Source organism: Pongo pygmaeus, chromosome 2 (assembly GCF_028885625.2).
Source record: "Pongo pygmaeus isolate AG05252 chromosome 2, NHGRI_mPonPyg2-v2.0_pri, whole genome shotgun sequence".
NCBI lineage: Eukaryota > Metazoa > Chordata > Mammalia > Primates > Hominidae > Pongo > Pongo pygmaeus.
Window position 1 is genome coordinate 57,713,006 of NC_085930.1, and position 23,718 is coordinate 57,736,723.

At 43.6% G+C, this 23,718-nt stretch overlaps 1 protein-coding gene across 1 annotated transcript; it reads right to left on the reverse strand.

The window, feature by feature from the left end:
- Positions 1–785: 785 nt before the first annotated feature.
- MUC13 (mucin 13, cell surface associated) lies at positions 786–23,379 on the reverse strand. Its single transcript, XM_054482290.2, has 11 exons — positions 22,972–23,379; positions 18,966–19,088; positions 17,492–17,598; positions 15,522–15,577; positions 11,629–11,804; positions 8,868–8,987; positions 8,417–8,546; positions 7,410–7,447; positions 5,724–5,808; positions 3,475–3,676; positions 786–2,088 (listed from the first exon to the last, which is right to left on the reverse strand). Exons 1-10 carry the CDS (start codon positions 23,054–23,056, stop codon positions 3,475–3,477), a joined length of 1,122 nt encoding a protein of 373 aa, XP_054338265.2. The 5' UTR covers positions 23,057–23,379; the 3' UTR covers positions 786–2,088.
- Between the last annotated feature and the right edge of the window lie 339 nt (positions 23,380–23,718).

Consider the following 23,718-nt stretch of genomic DNA (forward strand, 5'->3'; position numbering starts at 1 on the left):
TCCCGAGGCTTCAGGTATGGTTTGATCAAGGTGCCAGGTCCATTTCTCTCTGGTTCTCTCAGCTCTTCTCCTGTGTGTGTGTCAGCTTTGTCCCCAGCAAAACAGAAGCAGTTCAAGACCTCACATCCTCAAGCCCACTTTCCAGAAAAAGAGTTTCTCTTTCTCCAAACTTCCTACCAAAGTTTAGGCTTTATTCTAATTGCATCCACTTATGCCACATGTTCACTTTTAGGACAATTACTGTGGCAAGGAGGCATGGGATTTCACTGATTGGCTTGAGCCAACCAGGGCCAACCTCTGTAGGTGGGAGCAGGATCAGCCCCACCCAAAATGCTCGTCATCATAGGGTAGGAGTGGGATGTGCATGGAGGAAGCAAATGTCTACTATGCGGTAGAACGTTACCTTGGGTAATCCAGTAACCCCTAATAAGGATAGCAGATACCAATCACTCCCATTTACCATGTGTCACGTTTGCTATTTAAAATGAGACTAACTGCTGTGTGCATCATCAAAACCCCCAAACTCAGCCTGGGCAACATAGTGAGACCCTGTCTCTACCGAAAAAAAAAAAAAAATTAGCTGGGCATGATAGCACACTCCTGTAGCCCCACCTACTCAGGAGGCTGATATGGGAGGATTGTTTGAACCCAGGAGTTTGAGGCTACAGTGAGTCATGTTCACACTACTGCACTCCAGCCTGGGTGACAGAGCAAGACTGTGTCTCAAAAAAAAAAAAAAAAAGAAAAAAGAAAGAAAAAATAAAGCCCCAGACACAAGAAAGGACACCATCTAACAAAGGCACTTTATTGCATTACCATTCACAATTAACAGTCAAGAACAAATAATAACAAATAAAATAACTTTTAAGAGGATAAGGCATTAGAAATAAAAAAGGACACTAATAACATTTGTAAAAGCTTGTGCTGGATGTGGTTGCCCCCATTTGTGTGTGTGGTTGTGTGTGTGTGTGTGTGGTTGTGTGTTGGTGGCCACAGCTGAGCCTCTGTCACCAGAGAAGGCTGAGGCCCCAATGGCACACCTCAGGAACCTACACCCCGAGGCTGGACAGCTGAACTCCTGAGCACAAGCTCCGTCTTGCACCCTTCACCAGACAGCATGTCTCTAATTTCAAACTGACCTAAGGCTCTTACTCCTGGGTTTTTTGTTTTTAAACCTTCTCCCAGCCAGTCTTCGGGAGGGCATGATTAGAGAAGTGCTCCTTTGCTGATGGAGGAGGGGACCTAAGGAAGAAGGTGGATCCCAGGTGCCTCCTCTCTAATTGACCCTCCCCGACCAGTTTCCTTTGCCTCTCTTCCTTCTACCAGGTCATGTTTTTGACTCTCTGCCCCTTCTGCCTCCTAGCATTTCAAAAACTGTAGAGTGCACCCCATAGTGGACATTTTTAGTCCAGGCCTTCTAATTAGCATCAAAAAGTTCCTGGATTCCCAGGCACGCCTCCTGAAAAAGCTGAGAGATATGTTTCTTTCCAGTCTTCTTGGGTGAGGCTAGGTTGCAAGCTCTGGGCTGTTCAAAGGTTGCCAGAATCCCTCCATTGGAGGGATAGAAGCAGTATCCCTATTCTGACTTGTCAGAGAGTGAACTTGTGACCCTTGAAAGATAGCGGGTATCTCTTCTCATCCCCTCGGACCTCCACAGTTGATGCGTATGTCTCCCAGCGGAATTAGGTCACTTAACTCAAGAGCAACGTTTGCCCAGGAGCAAGCAATGCTGGGGAGCTTTCTTCTAGATTGGAAATGGTTCTTGTTGCCCTACCAGGAAAAAAATTAAGAAAACAACCTTAACCATTGTCTCAGTACTTTGTACTGATTGAAGAAAACCACCTCTCTGACAAGCACTAATAGCATCTACTACATTTAATGTCATAGATTCTTATTTAGCAAGCGAGCTGGATTCATTGCAAACATTCACAACTTCCATTCAGAGAGGCTGGCAGACGTCAGATGGAAGAAAAACCCCGGAGGCCAGATCTTTACTGGTGCTCGCTTCTCCATCAGTCTTTCTAAACGCTCTAAATAATAGCTTGTACATTGGTTGGGGGCCATGGCGTGTTCCACATTCTTATGATTCTAGACAGAAAGAGAGAGGGAGAGATAATATTCTTAGAAAATACTCCAACAGAAACATATGAGATCATTTAGATCTGTAAATTATTAACATTACTTTCATTAACATTATTTGTCTTCTTCAGCTTTATCCCCTATTCTCCCTATCATTTCTCTCACGTCTCTTCCATTCCCCATCTCTTCCTCAGCTCCCTTTCTCCTCTTCCTTTACCATCTTCCTTCTTTCCATCTCAGTCTCCTGTCACTCTTCCTCCAAAAGTCTCTTACAGGCTTCCTCCTTTCAACATTTCATTCAATCACACTAAGCAGTGCCAGCTATGATTATCCAATACAAACCCAGTGGGTACAAGCTATTGTCCTTGAAAGTTCTCCCTAGGGAAATACAGTATTGCCAGCCTAAGTAGCTTTATCTCCTTTTTTTAAAAAAAGCTATCTTTTATTATTATTATCATTTGTAAAGATGGGGTCTCATTATTTGCCCAGGCTGGTCTTGAACTCTTGGGCTCAATCAATTCTCCTGCTTCAGGCTCCCAAAGTGCTAGGGGTATGGGATGAACCAACAAACTAAGCTCCATTTTATCTCTTTAGAAGTGGACTGATGCCCAGTTCAGTGGCTCATGCCTGTAATCCCAGCGCTTTGGGAGGACGAGGCGGGAGGATCACTTGAGCTTAGGAATTTGAGACCAGCCTGGGCAACATGGCAGAAACCCCTGCCTCTACAAAAAATACCAAAATTAGCTGGGCATAGTGGCATGTGCCTGTAGTCCCAGCTACTTGGGAGGCTGAGGTAGGAGGATCACTTAAGCCCAGGAGGTTGAGGCTGCAGTGAGCCAAGATCGTACCACTGGACTCAAGTCTGGGTGACAGAGTGAGACCCTGTCTCAAAACAACAACAACAACAAATAGAACTAAAAAGTATATATATATATTGAGTTGCCTTGAGATCAAGCGGCAGGGAAAGAGAGCATTGCCTTACACAGCCTGGTGAAAAGGATCCCACAGAACTATGTTTACATCCAGTGTCCTTCCCTGGTCCTGGCTGAGGACCTAGGTCTTTAAGCAGCCTGAGAAGTGTCATCATAATCTCTGGAGTCATATTCATGGAAGTTGGTAACCTAAAGGGACCTTAGGGGTATCTAAATTAAGCTGCCCTTTTTACAGATGAGAAAATCAAAGGCCAGGGAAATTAAGTGATGTGTCTGAAGTCACATAGATGCTCAGAGTTACAACAGCAGGGAACTTCCTTTTTGATCTCTCTCTCTCTTTCAATTAAGAAAAAGAAAAAGAAAGCCTGCAGGGCAGCCAAGGATTGAAGATCCAGCAACCAGGTCTCTGCTCTGCCCTGGTGCATTCACTCTCAAAAGCAGGAGAAAAAGCCCACTGACTCACCTAATAGTCAGGGCGGGGCATGTTGCTCTGGCTTGCATAGGGATTTTGCATCTGGCTGTCTCTGGAGGCCGCTATCCTGACCTTTGGAAAGATGCTCCCTTCTGCTCCAGGATTGGTGAAGCCTGTCGACCGCAGTTTTAGATTTTGAAAGTCTTCATCAATCAAGTTCTCTTCTTCAATATCCTTCTTTTTGTTATTTGATCTGTAATCAGTAAGAGGAATTAGGACTTGACAATGGCAGAAAGTTTCTTGAAGTAAATGTTAATGTTCTTTTTAGAAATATTTTTAAATTCTGAAATAATTTCACATTTATTTGTAAGTTACAAAATACATATATTACAGTGTTCTCACACACTTATCACCCAGATTCCCCAATTATTAACATTTCTGAACCAATTAAGAATAAGTTGCATAACCAAAAACACTAACAGTTTTTTTATGAAAGAATAAGTTGCAGACTTGATGCCCCACAAATAATGAAATAAAACACTTCATTATTTTATTCAGTGTAGGTTCCCTAAGTTTAAGGTCATGAGCTCTGTGTAGCTACAAAACCTGGACTTCAATGCTGATCCAACATAACGATCTAATTCCACTGGCCTCATTCATATTTTGCTCCTAATATTAGAAAACAATTTGAGATACAGCATTTCATTCAGCAAAGTCAACATCAAAGAATCACGTTGGTGGGTAAAATGAGTAAAACAAGTTCAAAGACTTGAAATGAGGCCGGGCTCGGTGGCTCACCTCTGTAATCCCAGCACTTTGGGAGGCAGTGGTGGGCAGATCACTTGAGGCCAGGAGTTCGAGACCAGCCTGGCTAACATGGTGAAATGTCATCTCCATTAAAAATATAAAAATTAACCAGGCATAGTGGCACGTGCCTCTAGTCCCAGCTACTCGGGAGGCCAAGGCGGGAGAATCGCTTGAACCTGGGAGGTGGAGGTTGCAGTGAGCCAAGATCATGCCACTGCACTCCAGCCTGGGAGAGAGACCAAGACTCTGTCTCAAGAAAAAAAAAAGAAAAAACAAGAACAAAATATTTTAGGGACCTAAAATCTGTTTATCCTCTCACATTATAGTGGAAAACTACCTATTTTGCCAAAATATAAGATATGAACTAAATGTTAGAAAACAGTAGCTTTAAAAAATCAAAGTGGATCCCCACTTGGCACATTGAGAATGGGAAAGAGATCAGAGCATTTGCCTCCCTGTTAATGGGGGAACCTTTAGTCTATCTAAATATTTGTTGAATAAATGAACTCTACTGCCCTTTCCTTAAGAGAAGAGACCTTAAGGCACCAAGCTAATAGCCATGCAGAGATAACACGTGTGTGTTTGTGTGTGTGTGTGTGTGTGTGTGAGACAGGGTCTTGCTCTGTCACCCAGGCTGGAATGCAGTGGGGTAATCTTGGCTCACCGCAACCTCTGCCTCCCAGTTCAAGGGATTCTCCTGCCTCAGCCTCCTGAGTAGCAGGATTACAGGGGCGCCACCACCATGCCCAGCTAACGAGATAACCTTTCTTAAAAAAAGTTAAAAAAAAAAAAAAAAAAAACTCAGGGGGTTCAGTTGAGGTTGATTTTAGACCATTTGTAGCAGAGTCCTGGACAGGGAAGTGACCTGATGAAAATTGTATTTGACAACTTCAGTGGAGTTAAATACTATTACATTAACAAAGAGTTTTTAATGACATAAGGAAATGGTTGCTATGTCATCTTATGGTGTTAAACCAAAAAAACCTCAACCCAAAATTTTAAAAACACAAAAGATACAAAATTATGTATCTATTATTTTAAAAGATAGAAATAAATCTGGAAGGTTATACCTCAAAAGGTTAGTTGCCTCAGCCTGGTGGGTTTTGTGAGTGATTTTTAAATTCCGCCCCTTTACCCACTTCTCTATTTTCTTGATTTTCTTCCATGATCATGCTATTGCTTATATAATAAGACAATTAAGGTAAGGAAAAAAAGTCAGTGGTATTAGAAAGGCCTCTCCTTATCTCCCTTCTCTTGCCCAGGAGAGGCTGAGTGTGTTTGGAAACTAGAGAGTGTCATGCTGGTGGTGCTGTGCCACAGGAAAAGGCCACTTCTGGCAGGTGTGGTGGCTCATGCCTGTAATCCCAGCACTTTGGGAGGCCGAGGTGGGAGGATGGCTTGAGTCCAGGAGTTCGAGACCAACATTGGCAACATAGTGAGACCCCATCTCTCTATAAAAAAAAAAATTTAAAAAGGACACTTTCATCCCATACCTTGCTGTGACAATCAATGCAATTATCATGCTGAGAATGACAACGCCAGCAATGGTGCCCACAATAGTGAGGATCAGCTGAAATTCTGAAAGGGAGAAGAAAATAAGAACAGTCTCCAACAAGCTGGCCCCCAACTGTCTACTGTACAGGTTCGTGTATTCCCAGGGACTCCTGGCTGTGAAGACGATCAGGTTCTGGTCTCCAACCCTCCAGGCCAGGTTGGGTAGTTGGCCTATTTCCTTTAGCATTCCCTCCTCACACCTCCTAATCTGTGTCTTCAGAACTCAATTGGAAAGGGCAGCCTTGCCAGACAAAAGACTGTAAATACAAAGGATGGTGGCAGGGTCTTCCTGGACTTTGTGGGGAGTGGAGTATCAACTGAGGGCCACACCTCCGTCCTTACCTCTTCTGCCTTTGCCTGCCCTCCATACCTCACCTTACTGATAGGCTAAGGAAACTAGGTTGGGGTTAAAAGTCACTGCTAGAGGAGCCAGCTAATGGCTTGATAATAACATCGATGAGGGAAGAGTCTAGACATTCATTATCACCCATTCTCCTCTCCTAACTCTGCCCTGGTTGGCACTATTGGCACTTGACTGCGGCTATGAGAAACAACGTAACAGACACACCAGACTGCAAACACTTCATGTGAAAAAAATCTGAGATAATTGGTTTATCTTTTTTTATTGATTCCATGTTGAAATGATATTTTGGATATATGGGTTAAATAAAATATGTTCTTAAAATCAACCTCATCTGTTTCTTTTTACTTCTAACAATTTACTTGAAATTTCTAAAATTTCAAATGAAATGTGTAGCTCACATAATATTTCTGTTGCACAACACTGCTCTAGACCTTTGTCTCTTTCTGCTATATGGCTTCCACAAATGCCGCCTTTAATGTGGATTCATGGAGCCATAGACTAGCAAATCTGGGAAAGACCTCAAAGTTTGTCTGGTCCAAACTTCTCATTTTATAGGTGTGGAAATTGAAAGCCCTGAAGAAAGACTTAGCAAATTATTCCTTGCAATAAAATACAGTAAAAATGGAGAATGTCACTCATCACTATCTTCGTGGCTGGCAGGAAGGCTGCCAGTAATATTTCCTTCATCTTGGAAGACTGATCTTTAGTTCACTATGTAAATTTTAGAATATAAAATAATTGAAAATTTAAAGTTAGTATTGTCTTAATCTGGTGGGGGTGGGGCATGGGAGGGTACAGAATTTGAATTTGCAGCAAAATATCCCAAACCAGTAAATAGCTCTGAGACAAAAGGATTTGAGTATTGAAATGTCTGGTTTCTAGGTCTGCTCTTCTATAACCACCAGAATTTTTGGAATTACTGGTCTTTTATCTCTAGTAGCAGAAGATAATGCATATGGAAGCTAATGAAGGAAATCAACATAATGTTAAGATGCCCTTCTCTGGTCTCAAGCAAGTCCAGAGGTGCCAGCCCACTCCTGGTGCTGAGTTCTGTTATTTTCTGTGGCAGAGGGGCTGCTGTTCATAACCTAAACGTGGGCATGGCATGGCAGGACCCAGAAGGCAAACTGGAGGCAGATGTCTCTCTCTTTATGAAAGAGGACAGAGACTTTGAAGGACTGGGCAGGATGTTGAATGGGGTCACTATTGATTTCTCAGATGTTTAATAACTTGTTTATAATAGCAAGACTTTCATACTCACTGTCCTTACAGTCGAGTCCGCTGTAGCCAAATGCACACCTGAAATACAGTGAGCGATAGGAAACAGTGTTAAAGAGCCCCTGTGGGGAGCATGTCAGAGTTCCCACCCCAATCTTCACCTCTTCCTTTCCATCTTCCTTTTATTCTGTCCTCCCTTGCTTTTTTTCCTCTTTCTTTTGCCTTCCTTACACTCTCATTCTTCCAGAAGACCACCTTCCATGGGATTCTGGAAGGGTGAGGGGGGTACACAATCCCATGCAGGCTCATTTGCTACTGACTGAACACTCCATCCTCCGGGCTTCAGGAAGATTCTGCAGTTCAGGCAAAGCTGAACCCAAGAGGCATGGAGGGTAGTGGGACTATCTCAGGCTGTGATGCCACGTGGCTCTGCCACTTATTTGCTGCCCTGTGAGCTGGAGGATGTTATTTACATTCAGTTTCAGTTTCCTCACCTGAAAATGGGAAATTAAGGCATTCCTGACAATGTTGCTGTGCGATAGGTATTATCTAGTGTGTTTGCTGGAGCATAGAGAATGCTCAAAAACTATTGATGATGCTGGGCATGGTGGCTTACGCCTGTAATCCCAGCACTTTGGGAGGCCGAAGCAGGTGGATCACGAGGTCAGGAGTTCAAGATCAGCCTGGCCAAGATGGTGAAACTCTGTCTCCACTAAAAATACAAAAATTAGCTGGACACGGTGGCAGGCACCTGTAATCCCAGCTACTCAGGATGCTGAGGCAGGAGAATCGCTTGAACCTGGGGGGTGGAGGTTGCAGTGAGCCGAGATTGCACCATTGCACTGTAGCCTGGGGGACAGAGTGAGACTCCATCTCAAAAAAAAAAAAAAAAAACACTATTGATGATGACGATGATGAAGATGCTCTGTCTCTACCAACCTATGCCAGCTTACCAGCTTCCTGACTCAACACCTATATACATGTTGTAAGGTCTCTCTTCTTTGCCTAGCTCCAGCTGTGGCAAGACAAAAACAAAGTGGTTTTTCTTACTTTTGGCAGTTCCCATTAGCATCTTCCTGGTAGCCGGGCACGCACGCACACTTAGGGGCCCCATCGTTCTTCTTTATTAAGCATTGCTTGTGCTCTGCGTTGCAGGCATCAGGACACTTGAGACTGGAAGCTTCAAAACAGAATGATTTCTGGGTAATTTTCAGAAACAATCTCTTTAACCCCAAAGTCACATGTGACAACATGACAGTGTTGTTCACATTGCTTTTTCTAGGTAAAATGAGATGCTTATTGACTCCACACATGATGTGCCCCCTGTGAAGCTGGACATGGGCTAGCAAAGGTCCCAGCCATGGTCCATATGTCTAAAGTCAGAAGTCACATCACTCAGACTCTGAAATGCATGTGGAAATTTAAGCAGTGAATTTTGTATGCTGCAAAAGAAGAGAAAGTGATGTTATGAAGAACATTTAGAAGCAGGTGAAACACTTACCAACACAGAAAGGACTCTGTGGGTTAGGCCTTTGCAGGTCAGGTTTGCAACTGCATGCTAAACCATTGGGGCAGTCATCCATAGTCTGGTTACAGCCATAATAATCACACCGAGAGGTCACTGAGAAGCACAAATAATTAAAAAATATATCAGCATTACAATATGGATAAGGTAATTTGTGAAAATTACCCCACCCCATTGCTGTTATACTTTGCCTTTTAATAAGTTTTGGGGCCAGGTGCAGTGGCTCACAACTGTAATCCCAGCACTTTAGAAGGCCAAGGCAGGAGTATCGTTTGAGCCTAGGAGTTCAAGACCAGCCTGGGCAACACAGTGAAAAAATTTAAAAGTTAGCTGGGCATGGTGGCAAGCTCCTGTAGTCCCAGCTACTCAGGAGGCTGGAGTGGGAGGATCACTTGAGCCCAGAAGTTCAAGGTTACAGTGAGCCATGATCATGCCACTGCACTCCAACTTGAGCGAGAGTGAGACCTTGTCTCAAAATATAAATAAAAATAAATAAAGAAATAAAAATGGGTTGGAAGGCATTAGGGTTAAACGATGAGTCTGGGCTTGGCATGGTGGCTTATGTCTGTAATCTCAGCACTTTGGGAGGCCGAGGCTGGTGGATCATGAGGTCAGGAGTTTGAGACCAGCCTGACCAACATGGTGAAACCCCGTCTCTGCTAAAAATACAAAAATTAGCTGGGTGTGGTGGCATGTGCCTGTAATCCCAGCTACTCAGGAGGCTGAGGCAGGGGAATTGCTTGAACCTAGGAGGCGGAGGTTGCAGTGAGCCGAGATCGTGCCATTGCACTCTGGCTCTGGGTGACAGAGCAAGACTCCGTCTCGGGAAGAAAAAAAAAACAAAGATGAGTCTGAGAATAGATTGGGGGAGAGAATAGGAGTAGGTAGAGTCATATAGCTCCTCTCTACTAAACATCCCAAACTGTAACTGAGCCTTCTTCATCACCTGCCACATGAAAATGCCTCTGATTAAAAGCCTAGAGCAAGAGATTCTACAATTTTGGGCAAAGAAAACAATTTATCTTTGCCACTGAAGCCGGAGAACAGGAAAAAGTGTTTTCCAGCCAGGTATGGTGGCTCACACCTGTAATCCCAGCACCTTGGGAGGCCAAGGCGGGCAGATCACCTGAGGTCAGGAGTTCAAGACCAGCCCAGCCAAAATGGCGAAAACCGTCTCTACTAAAAATACAAAACTTAGCTGGGCGTGGTGGCACACGCCTATAATCCCAGCTACTTGAGAGGCTGAGGCAGGAGATTTGCTTGAACCCGGGAGTTGGAGGTTGTGGTGAGCCAAGATCATACCATTGCACTCCAGCCTGGGCAACAGTATGAGACCCTGTCAAACAAATGAACAAACAAAAAAGCAAACACTTAAGAGATGAAGAAAGGAGTCTTAGAAGGGCAAAAAGAAGGATGAGGGAGGCACGAAGGCGATTAGGAGAATGGTGGATGCGGGCCCAGGAAGAAGGGAACATCTAGAAGGGAAGGATACTAGTGTCAAATGCTATAGAAAAGTCAAATAAGTTGTGGCTCAACAAAGGATTCTGGATTTGGCAACGAGGACTGAGAACCAGCTGCAAACACCTCTTCCCGGGACTGGCCCCAACGGGTCACCTCTGGGGTGAGGAACTTCTGATGACTGTTGTGGTGGGTTGACTGCAGTCATGACATCAATTTACTCACACCTTTCTGTACCCCTTTGGCAGGGCCCTTCCACCCTGTGCTTGGTCATGTGAATTGCTTTAGCCAACTGGACAGTTGTAACTGTGATGTAAGCAGAGACTTGAGAAATATTTGTGCATTGAATCTTACCTTCTTGCTGCTCTTGAAATCCTTTGGATGGGTCTGCTGAGGATAAGAGACCACGTGGAGCAGAGACAAACCATTTAGCTGACCCAGCAGCTAATGGCAGATGCTTAAGTGAGCCCAGCAGAGATCAATTAAGCCTGGCCCAGATCAGCACAATATCCACTTGAGCCCAGCCCAAATTCAGACCCATAGAATTCTAGGGTTGCAATAAATAAATGATGGTTGTTTTTGGCCACTACCGTCGTAACACAGCAAACGCAAATTGCTACAGCTACATGGTGGGTTCGTGTGTCAGTCTAAAGGGGAAAATAGTACGGGTAATGCTTGGTCTTGCTCTATTGCTCAGGCTGGAGTGTGGTTTCATGATCTCAGCTCACTGCAGCCTCAACCTCCTGGGCTTATGCAATCCTCCCACCTCAGCCTCCCGAGTAGCTGAGACCACAGACCTGCACCACCACACCTGGCTAATTTTTTGTAGAGATGGGATTTTGCCATGTTGCCTAGGCTGGTCTCAAACTCCTGGGCTCAAGGAATCCACCCATCTCGGCCTTCCAAAGTGTTGGGATTACAGGCATGAGCCACCACGCCCAGCCATAGGTAAAATTTTCTGTAATCATTTGGAAATCTTTAACTTGATATAAAGCCCTGTTGTTTCTTTTTGTTTCCCTGCCCAGCAGTGGTTTGTCTGCTCATTTATACCTTCCTAGAGAGGAACACACTCGTCAGTTTGATGACCTGGGAGATGGTTGGAAAGAAGCAGAGGACAAGCGAACAAGGAAAGGGAAGAAGAATTGGTTAAAAAGAAATTTAGAGACAGTTGTCAGTTCAATGATACAGTTCTTGTCTCCTTTTCACATATAATGAAAAGGTTTACAAAAAAGGTAGGTAGGTCTTCAGGTAAACTTTGAATAAAATATACAATACTTACAATTATAGTTTAGAATGTTGCTTGAGCTATTTCCAATTGCTATTCCAATTGCTTTATTAATTTTATCAGTCACAGTCTTCTCATTGTCACTTGTGGTTTCTGTCAAAATTGTTACTATTTTTACCTTAACAAACTTGTCATCAGCACGCATTTCAGATCTTGATGACAGAGGTGTGCTAAAAATGAGATGAATCTGTCACTTAATGAATTGAACTGAAGAATCAACAAATAAGTCTTCTAATCTCCCAGACTCCCGAATCTCCCGGCCCTAGTCCTGACCCACTGTCCTGTCCCTATGATTCGGACCCACATATGGAGGCCGGCGGCTGCAAAAAGATGGCAATGTACAAGCTTGGAGGTCTCTATTTGATGTGTATTCAGAGGAAACCTACGGTGAAAACAATGTTCTGTTGGAGAAAACTTAGGAAAATTGTGGATAATCATTTTTGGAAAAGTTGTGAATCATCATTTTAAAGATCTAGGAGCCTAGAGCTAACCAGAATTAGAACAAGTAACACCTGAAGTGGGAAATTGTCACTTTCTGTAGGACAGCAGGAGTAGGTCTTGCTGAGCTGTTAAATCTCAGACTGGTTCTTTGAGAGAGACACAGGGGCGCGTGTCCCTCCCTCTGCATGGAGAAAGCAGTAACCAGCCATAGAGAGCCTGGATCACTCCCAGAAAGGACCAGGAAGTCAGCAGGCAGTTTCAAAGTGGGAACATGATTGGGCCTGGACACACACAACCCAGAGGAGAACTGAAACAAAGAGGGCCGGGGCTGCGGGAAACATGAGCAAATCCTACCAGCAATATGAAGTGCCTGCCATGAGCAAAACATTGTCACTGTCTCTCTCTCTCTCTCTAATCAGCACTGCAGTTCAGAGCCTTAAGCACAGCTGTGCCAAGTTTAATTATTTCATTGTCCAAAATGAATCAAGTGATACAATCACTGAGACGGGGGAAAAATGACTTTTAAAAACTTATTCACTATGTGATTTGTCGCTCTGTGCTTTTAAGCCTCAGGATATATTTTTGTTGTGTAAATGTTTTTTCCTATACACCTTTTTGACTTTTTTTTTTTTTTGCGACAGGGTCTTGCTCTGTCACCAGGCTGGAGTGCGGTGGTGAGATCACATCTTACTGCAGCCTCGACCTCCTGGGCTCAGCTTATCCTGCCGCCTCAGTCTCCCAAGTAGCTGGGACCACAGGCACGCGCCACCATGCCCAGCTAAAATTTCCTTTTGACTTTTGAATAAATGCAGAAGCCTGAAAATATAGCCAACCTATTTAGGCAATGTTTGCAGCCACCTTGGGTCCTCAGAACAATCAAGAAAAATCCAAAACATGAACCAAATTCCATTTTTAGGCACAATCATCTCAAAAGGTAGTCCAAAAAATGTAATGGGCTTTAGCATTGTAATTTAATATTTTCTACCATAATTCATTTATGATGGGATTTGGTGGGGGGCGGGGGGCGGCAGGGAGTGGCAGTGGAATGTAATAGGGCAGTGAGAAAGGTGTACTTGATAAAAATTATTCTATATTGGTTGAAATATATGGCATAGCTTTGCACTGGGGCTAGGAAAGCAAATGCCATCCATAATTTATTCATTAAAAGAACCTACGGTTTATACGCTAATTCAGGAGAGGCAAGACGTTACACCTGTGAAATGGTTAAAGGGAACATTGGAGCCACTGTACACTTGAGTATAAATGACGAGGGCGCTAGGCTTGGAGTTAAGACAGGAGGTCCGGACCCTTGTGGCCCAAGACCAGTCAGCTTCTCCAGGCCCGAGTTTCTTCCTCTGTCCAAAGAGAGGTTTTAAAGAGAAATTCTGAGGATCCTTCCAATTCCAACATTGCTATAGTAGGAAAGAGCTTGGGGAGTCAGAGTGGAGAGAGAATTTTGGGCTGGAGCCTAAGAAATGCCTTTCTAGGTGAGCCCCAGGTGCATTTGCCCTGCAATGGCCCCTGAGGTGGGGGAAGTAGTTCCCTCCATGCCTCTGAGCTCACAGGTGAAGGTTTGCCTCCAAACACCCTTGGCTCCCTTTTAGTAACTCCTTAAGAATCAAAGGAGTGCCACAGTTTCGGGGATCTCCCAAATGACCTTGTGGGACCAGCTCTCCATCACCCTGCAGGGTCCCATATTCCAGAAAGGAAACAGATGATGTCGAAATCAACTACGTGCCAGGCACTGCATACGGGGAATCTTCCAAATTTTATCTCAGTTACTCCTCACAAGGCTCCAGGGAACTGGATCAGATTATCCCAATTATACAGAGGCAGTGACAAAGGTTCGGAGAGGTTAGAACACCTGCCTGGTCACTCAGGGAGGAAGTGCCAAGGCCAGGATTCAAGTACAGGTTGGGCTAACTCCATTCCAATTTCACCATTCCTGTTTGTATCCAGTCATTTCCTACACATGAACTGGCTGTTGTCCACTAAACCAAACCTAATCCCCAGAAACAATTCACAGCCCTCCAGCAGCTGTCTGCCGTACACCTCCAGCTTCAGAGCCACTGCGTTTGGGCCCAGCCTGTCTGCTTGCTGCCAGCCTCCCACAATGCAAACTGTGCCTCTTCACTGCCAACCAGACTTGCCCTCATTCAAGACCAAGCTGGAAATCCATCACTTTTAAAAGACCTCTCTGAAATTTTATACACATACTCTCTCTCTCTCTCATTCCACAAAAGATTTTTAAAAGATTTTTTTTTAGGCTGGGAGTGGTGGCTCACGCCTGTAATCCCAGCACTTTGGGAGGCTGAGGTGGGTGGATCACGAGGTCAGGAGTTCGAGACCAGCCTGGCCAACATGGTGAAACCCTGTCTCTACTAAAAATACAAAAATTAGGCCGGGCGTGGTGGTGCACACCTGTAATTCCAAGCTACTTGGGAGGCTGAGGAAGGAGAATCGCTTGAACCCGGGAGGTGGAGGTTGCAGTGAGCCGAGATCACACCAATGCACTCCAGCCTGCATGACGGGAGTGAGATTCCATCTCAAAAAAAAAAAAAAAAAGGGTTGTTTTTTTTTTTTTGTAGAGATGTAGTGTCACTGTGTTGCTCAGGCTGGTCTTGAACTCCTGGCCTCAAGTGATCCTCCCATTTCAGTCTCCCAAAGTGCTAGGATTACAGATGTGAGCCACCATGCCTGGCCTCCACAAAGGATTTGATATGGCTTATAAGGATAAATATAATAGTAAGACTTAAGATGTAAATGGTGCATTGCTACACGAGGGCTGCTTTTCCTACCTAACTTCTTCTGTCTTACAGCATTCTTTCCTCAGCCTAAGTACGTGTGTATTAATGTGCTCCAGAGGAGGCTGAGATGCAATTGCTAATTTCTTGAGAATCTTCTGCCTCTTTGTTTCCCTAAATAGCACCCAGCACTTGCCATTACATATTGAAGTGCTCAATAAGTGCTTGTTCTCACTGCAGAAAGCTCACCACTGACCCTTCTGTAGCCAGGTGTGTGATTTGGGTGTTCTTGTCCTCCTCACACTTGCCATATGAGGGAAGAGATGATCACGGGCCATTCAGTCTCCCCCGGCCCGCTGGAATGTACATTCCAGAGATTGACTAGGTATGGTTTGCAGCCATGGGATCAAGACAAACAAAGAGATCCAGATGATGTCCTGGACCATGTGCACAAGTTGTTGCATAGCCAATCACAGACAGAATTTTGCCTTCCCCAGGCCGCGCCCTGCCCAGAGTTGGGGTGACATCAGAGGCAGGGCCAAGGCACACAGTCCCCTTTGCAGTGCTCAGACTGAGACTGACCCTCTCCTCTTAACTTGTGACTTGCCACAGAGGGCCTTAATGCTACATGCAGACCTCAAGAGAAGCTCGGAAGTTAGACAGACACACATCTGCCTCCAAAGTAGTCCATAACAAACTTACCTTACATTAAGAATTACAGTCTGTCCATAAACAGATGTGCCAAATGCACCTTTAATCTGTGGAGGAGAACAGACTTAATAACAAGTAAAAAACAATTTTTTTCACATTTTCTACAAATCAAATGGGGCAGAAAAAAATAATGCTCTATCTAGCTTTTAACAGGATCCAACTGGGTAGAAAATGGATCAACTGGGGGACTTCTTAGGGCCTGAGCTGGGATTGCCCCCACAAAGCCTGCTAAGAGGACCTTGAAGAAAGTAAGTTGTCTCTGTTTTCCTAACTCTATTCTAATGGTTGCAAGGGAGTTCTGGTGCATCCCTTCTGGATTACAAATCTCCCAGAAACTATAAGAATGCTTCATCCTCTCACTGGTTCCCCCAGGAACATCAAACTCTGACTGAGATCAAGTCTCTAATCTGATCTCTGAAGACTGGTGCATAAGGCCTGTAACTGGAGGGGGCTTTTGTGACACCCACACTCAAAGTCAAGTCTGGGGAAAGTAGTGCTAAGTGACCATTGCTCAGTAAAGCCACATGAAGTTCTTCAGGGGTTCCCTGGAAGTAGGACCACATTGATGTTGCTGTCTTCAATGTACTGAAAACATCCATGCTGGCACATTTGAAAGCAGATCCGAGATGAGAGGGCAAGTCACTGCCAGCTGGCCCACAGGGCAGAGGTGACATGGCAAAGGGGCAGAGCAAACTCTGTGAGACAGCAGCCACAGATTCTATCCTAGCATTGTCATGTACTGGCTGGCTGTGCAGTCGGAAGCACTAGCTCTCTTTGCACCATCTGTAAAATCATTTCCATGATACATTTTTTACATGTTACCAGTTCTAATAGTGATATAATTTCAGATTGAGAGACATTGTCCTGGAATAAGATTTCAGCTTTAAAAAAATGTCTCTCCATCTCTACTTCTTTTTTTTTTTTTTTCTCTCCAGGCAGAGTCTCACTCTGTTGCCCAGGCTGGAGTGCAGTGGCATGATCTTGGGTCACTGCAACCTCCACCTCCTGGGTTCAAGAGATTCTCCTGCCTCAGCCTCCTGAGTAGCTGGGATTACAGGCGCCTGCCACCACACCTGGCTAAATTTTTGTATTTTTAGTAGAGATGGGGTGTCACCATGTTGGCTAGGCTGGTTTCAAACTCCTGACCTCAAGTAATCTGCCCACCTCATCCTCCCAAAGTGCTAGGATTATGGACATGAGCCACCATGCCCAGCCTCCACCTCAACTTCTAATACATATTTAAGGCTAATATTTTTTCCTTTAAAACTGAACTTTGAGCTATATTGGCTGGACACGCTCTAAGCGTCCTTCCAGGGCTAACAACTGTGGCTGCAGAATGGAAAGACCCTTTCCTTTCATGCTTGCTCACATGTGTGCACTTGCTCACAATAATCTAAACGATGGGAAACTATTGTTCATGCCAACATTTTTGAAGATGGGAAAAATAAGTAACAGATATTCAGATGTAATTCTTCTTCTGGACATTTTTTTAAAAGCCAGACTAGTATGAAAATTTATGGAAATTTGAATATAAGAAAGAAAAACAACACTTTTAAATTTTTTCTTTTTCATTCTGTGGAAATAATTTATTTTAAAACTTCATGATATTTATCTGTCCATTTAAAACTGTGTTAATAGCTTATAAAACAATGGGTATGGTATGGCTGGAGCCAGCTTCTGCAGGCCCTCTGCCATGCCAGGCCAGGTGCCATGCCTCCAGGTGCAAGACCATGGGGCGGTCCAAGGGTCCCAGGGGAGAAGCCTGGGCAATGAAGAAGTGGTGGCACCGGTGGAGGCACTCAGGGCAGCTGCTGTTTACTGACCAGTAAAGGTACATTTCACTGTTTGAACAACTGGTACGATGGTACCAGCGTGAACCACCTGAAGACCAGCTCTACACTCTGCAACTCAGTGTTACAACAAAGAATGCTTTACAGAAAGGTAAGTTGGAAAATACTTACCAAGCTAGTAATTTCACTATGCAGGTCTTGATAGGCCATGGAATGTTTCTCCTCTGGGTCAAATGCTTCCGATACTTTCACTGAAATCGTCCCAGGGAATACCTTTCCTGAAAGTTAAGCAGAATCTTTCTGTACTATTTGATGAAAAGAGGGTCATTTCCATTTTGTTTTAAAAATAGATTATTTTTTAGAATTCCCAACATTGTATAATGACACTACAGGAAATCTGGAAATATTTTAAAAGTTACCCATAATCCCACCCAACCTAGCACAACCATTTTCATTTTGGTATATTTCTTTCCATTTACAGTTTACATTGTTGTAATTCCAAGTTCATGCTATATTTCTTTTTTTCTTATTATATAATAGGTATTTTCCAAATCGTTGCCTAGTCTTTTTTTTTTTTTTTTTTTTTTTTTTTTTTTTTTTTGAGAGAGAGAGAGACAGACAGGGTCTTGCTCTATCACCCAGGCTGGAGTGCAGTGGCACAACTGGCTCACTGCAGGCTTGAACTCCTGGGCTCAAGGGATCCTCCTGCCTCAGCCTCCTGACTAACTGAGACTACAGGTATATGCCACCACAGCCAGGCAATTTTTTAACTTTTGTAGAAATGAGGGTCTCAGTATGTTGGCTAGGCTAGTCTCAAATTCCTGGCCTCAAGTGATCCTCCTGCCTTGGCCTCCCAAAGTGCTGGGATTACAGGTGTGAGCTCCTATGCCTGGTCTCATAACCATCATTTTTAAAGGTTGCATAATATTCTGTGAAGTACCTGTCCCCTTCCTTGATGTAATCATTTTTTGTTATTGGACTTAGTGCTTTTAATTATTTAAAAGGAAAAAAAAAGGTTGCAATGAATATCTTCACACACAAACTGTTCTTCTGTATTTGGGGTTACTTACTTAGAGTAAATCTCCAGGAGTGAGATTATTAGTGCTAAAAATATGAGCATTTGGGGGGCTTTTGGTATATCCCTAACCCCAGTGGGCAATGTAATGCATTCATTTCTTATAGAATTGGCTGCTCTGGAAAATGAAGATATTTCTCATTCATAAAACAGAAAAAAAATAGAACTCAGACAGTCAGCCCTCAGACCTTCATTGCACCCTGGTGATCTAATCAAAACATCATTATGCCACAGGTGTATAAATGTACTCCTGAAATCCATTTTTAGAGCTGAAGGGCTCTTATGTCTCTAAGAGGGGGATCTGATGTTATGGAGCAAACAAATCTTGTGACACAGAACTGAAGATCAGCCTCCCAAGGTTGCTGGACTGTGTGGTCTTTGATAGATCACCTTGTTCTGTCTCAGTGTCCCTAGGTAACAGCACTTTTCTCTATTTTGCTGGCCTTTGTTGCCTCTGCATTTTCTTTATCTCCATATTTTGGAATCTCCTTTTGCCATCATTTTGAGTTTTCGATTCCACTTTTGGTGTAAGATACAGAGCTCAGCCATGGCTCATCCCTTGTAACTCACCTTTCTTACATGTAGAAGAGTTGTAGTAATACCCTTCTAAACACAGGCAAAAACTTGTATTATGCAGCTCAACACATAACGAATTATCTGCACAGGGATCATCTTGGCAAGGAGTGCTGGGACCTTAGATGGAGTAGAAAGAGATTAGAAATACAGAGAAATGACAATAAATAACAACTGGAAACGTATTTTTCCATCTTCATGCCTCCCTCCTGGGCCCTTTCCATTCCTTGCTTGTGTTACCCCACAGCACACTTTTGGAAGAGTTAAAAACAAATATTTGCTTGCTTAGGTCTCTAGAGAGTTTTTTTCTGAAATTCTAGAGCCAAGTATAATACTTGTCAATAGTAAAGATCAGAGATTAGTGGACAAGGGGTTGCCCAAAGAAAGAGGGATTGCAGTCTTCTGACTCCAAGGAGTCAGGAATCTTCAGATCTCAAAGTCCCTCCAGAACCTTGAAGCACGGTCCTCTAACACTAGGTGGGGCTCCCCAAAACATTCTAGATAAAAAGTCTTATTTTTAGAAAGGTATGAATAATTGTCGTATAGGAAGGAACAGCCAAGAAGCTTCAAAAAGAAACTAGATGTCATATTCTGGTAGGCATACCTAGGAGACATAGCCATAAAAACAGGAATGGGATAGTAAAGGAGAGGAATGTGGATTAACTCAGTGAAAATTCTAAGAGGTCATGAGAAGACACTCCAGCCTCTGGCTTTCTAAGTGGATCACTTGAATAAATGGTGAAAATAACACTGCAATGGGTTCTACACTGTGGGTCGAGACTCCCAGGCCAGGCAGGGTGCAGCATCTTTCTTTCTCTGGGGAACTGTTGAGATCTGAGGAGGAGAGTTAGCTCAGTGGTCCAGTGGTGATCTGGGCTACCAGTTTTCTTCACCTCTGTCAAGTGGAATGATTCTGAGCTGTGATGTCAGAATAGCTTATGTGTTTGATAACCTTCAGAGCTGTCTTGAGAGTCTTACAAACCTATATGTAGAAACCACTCATTTCTTTAAAAGCTGTATGTAAGGTACGATGTGTAAAACATGCTCTCTTTTGTGAATAAAAGAAGGGGAGGATTATACACAGGCAAATATTTGCTTATATTTGCATAGGTAATTTCAGGAAGGAGATACAAGAAGTGGGCACAGAAGTTGCCTCTGGGGAAGGAAACTGGGGGTCCGGGTCCTAGGGGTTTAGGATGAGAGGGAGATTTATTTTTTATTGCACATGATTTTGCCCTGTTTGAGCTGTTTTTTCCATAATCATAGGCCTAATTTACTTTTATTAAAAAATAAAAAGTAAAATAATGCTGGTAAGAATATGGGGCAATGGGAACTCTCATTCATTGTTTGGTGGGAATGCAAAATGACACAGCCACTTTGAGAGGAAAGTTTGGTGGTTTCTTACAAAAATAAACATACTCTTACAAGAAGATCTGAGAGTCACCCTCCTTGGTATTTAACCAAAGGTATGGAAAATTTATGTCCACACAAAAACCTGCACAACCATGTTAATATCAGCTTTGTTCATGAGTGCCGCAACTTGGAAGCAACCAAGATACTATTCAGTAGGTGAATGGATAAACAAACTGGTACATCTAGACAATGGAATATTATTCAGCACCAAAAAATGAGCTATCAAGCCATGAAAAGACATGGAGGAAATGCATACCACTATGTAAAAAAAGCCAGTCTCGAAAGGCTACATAATGTGTGATTCCAACTATATGACATTCTGGAAAAGGCAAAACTATGGAGACTGTAAAAATATCTGTGGCTGCCAGGAGTTAGAGGGGAGGATGAAAAGTGCAAAGCATACTTAGGGTTGTGATCCTATAATAGTGGATGCATGCCATTATACCTTTATTTGTCCAAATTCATAAAATGCACAACACCAAGAGTGATCTCTAATGTAAACTATGGTCTGTAGGTGATAATGATGTGTCACTGGAGGTTTATCAATTGTAATAAACACACCGCTCTGGTGGGGGATGTTGATAATGTATGTGTCAGGCCAGGGAGTATATGGGAAACCTCTGTACCTCTCTCTAAATCTTGCTGTGAGTCTAAAACTGCTCTAAAAATAAAGTTCATTAACATTATTTTTTTTGAGACAGGGCCTTGCTCTGTTACCCAGCCTGGAGTGCAGTGACACAATCCTGGCTGGCTGCAACCTCTGCCTCTCAGGCTTGAGTGATACTCCCACTTCAGCCTCCTGAGTAGCTGAGACTACAGGTGCATGCTACCACACCTGGCTAATTTTTGTATTTTTCTGTAGAGATGGGGTTTTGCCGTGTTTCCCAGGCTGGTCTTGAACTCCTCAGCTCAAGCAATTCACCCACCTCAGCCTCCCAAAGTGCTGGGATTACAGGCGTGAGCCACCATGCCCGGCTTCCATTAACAATTTTTTAAAGAGAAAAAAATAGACTATATAGGATAAAAGGAGACATAGTTCAGTATCTTATAAACAAAAATAAGGGTCACCCCTCCGACAAGGTATGAACCAGTCTTCTAAATAAAATTAATGGCTTCTTTAAGAAAAGCCTCAGCCACGTTGCAAAGATGACTTGGGAAATCTTAAGGAAGAATGTGTCTCCTTCTGGAGACACCAGACAAATAACTCTCGGGTGCTTTCTCTTCAGCAACGAAGGACAGACTCGTTAGCTTGTTTCATGGCCAGGAATTGATTAAGTCACAGGACGTTACAGCCAGAAGAGATTTTGGGGGCTTTTTAGTTCAGTCTTGCCTTATTGCAGATCATTAAGTTGAAGCCAAGAGAGAAATGACTTGCCCCATGCCCCACAGTTTGTTCATGGTAGGGCCAGAACACAGGAAGAAGGCCTGACTCTGAGGGAACACCTGGCAAAGCAGAAATGGCTTAGAAAACCTCTCTTTCCTGATTCCAGGAGAGCTGTGTCCCATTGGATCCCGCCTTCAGAGTGGGCCCTCCAAACATGAAAGAAGATTAGGGAAAGAGGTCTTAGATACAGCCTCTGGGGTCTACTTGCTTAACCATCTATTTCTTAAATCTATCAAAGAACATTGAGGAAGCTACCAGAAGTTAAGGGTAGGGAGACATCCACTTGGTCTTTGACCTTGGGTGAGTCATGGCCCGCACTGGGTCCCAGCTTTCCCATCTGAGAATGACTAGATTCTTTAGGCTCTGAAGTGTGACAATTCTTCTAGATCAAGGGCTGGCAAACTATGGTTCACAAGTCATATCTGACCAACCTTTTGTTTGTTAACTGCGGCTGCTTTCATGTTAAAATAGTAGAGTGCAGGAGTTACAACGGAGACCCCACATGGCCCACAAGGCCATTTAGCCTTTACTGATAAACATGGTTGATTTCTGTTATAGACTGAGCTTGGGGAAGTGAAGCAAATGGTTCCTGTTTCATTAACTTCTGCTTGAGGTCACTTGTCATCTCTTAGCGTTCCCAAAGCATCTGTCCTTTGGACAATGGCCCTGGGTATGCCTAGGATTGTTTGAACACTGCTGTTGTTTTGCTTTCCACCCCTCAGTCTCAAATTCTATGACTTGGCTCAAGTTCCACGTTGTGATCAGCCACCATCTTACCTTAAGTGTAGAACTGACTTCTTCTTAGGTAGACCAGAGAGCTAGACCAGTGGGGCTGGACAGTCTGTGCTTATTTGGACCTGGTCTTCTCAGAGCAGCTGAAACTATTTCTAAAAATCCCCTAGGGAGAGGAAAGCTATAGAGATACCTTTCGCAAAGCCTGAGTTCATTAAAAAAAAAATACTGCACAGCTAGCAAATAACTTGAGGTAGGATGGGAGGGAAGGAAAGGAGAACAGAAGGAAACTGAGGGTTTTAAGGCCTCTGCTGTCACTACATTGTGACCCAGATTTCAAGCCCACAGTTCATTTCCAAGGAAACCTTGGGCCTCTTTAGACCCATTTTCCTACCCCACCAGAACATACCCACCTCCCTCCCTCCACAATGGTACGCTCCATCCTTGGGGAGTCTTCGAGGGAATTGCCCTTACCTGTGCTGCTTAGGGTGCTGGTCTTCAATAAAGGGGTGCCAGTGGGAGGCCCTGATGATTGATTGTCTTTTGTGGTGGGGAACATCTCATTTTTACTTTGTGTTTCAGAAGAAACCGTTGTGATTAATCCATCATTTGTAGATGAAGTGGTGATTATGTCAGATGTAGCTAATGAATTTGCATTTGTGGTTGACTCACTGTCTATAGCAGTAGGTGTAAGAATTGTGGAGGAACTATGTGTGCTACTTATGGGGGAAGCAGGTGAAGTAGCTGTTGGGAAAGAAGGTGTATTTGTTGTGATGCTAGCAGTTTCAGGGAAATTAGTTGCAGTGGTATCAGTTGCAGCTACTATAGGACCACTAGTTGCAGTTTCTGTGGCTGTTACAGCATCAGCTGAGTTGCCTAGGCTGGCGGCTGGAGGAACAAAGATACCAAGTTTGAGGAGACAGTACATTGAATAACTAATGGCAGTTACTTAATACTAAATTGTATCCAACTCATTCTTTTTTTTTTTTTTTTTTTTTAGAGGTAGGGTTTCCCCAAGTTGCCTAGATTGGTCATAAACCCCTGGCCTCAAGCGATCCACCCTCCTTGGCCTCCCAAAGTGCTGAGATTATAGGTATGAACTGCCATGCCCAGCCTCAACTCATTCTTTCCTGGAAAAATGAATCTATATGACTACATCAAAAATTAAAATACATGGTTATTTCTAAACACAAAAAACCCACAATAAATAAAATTAAAAAT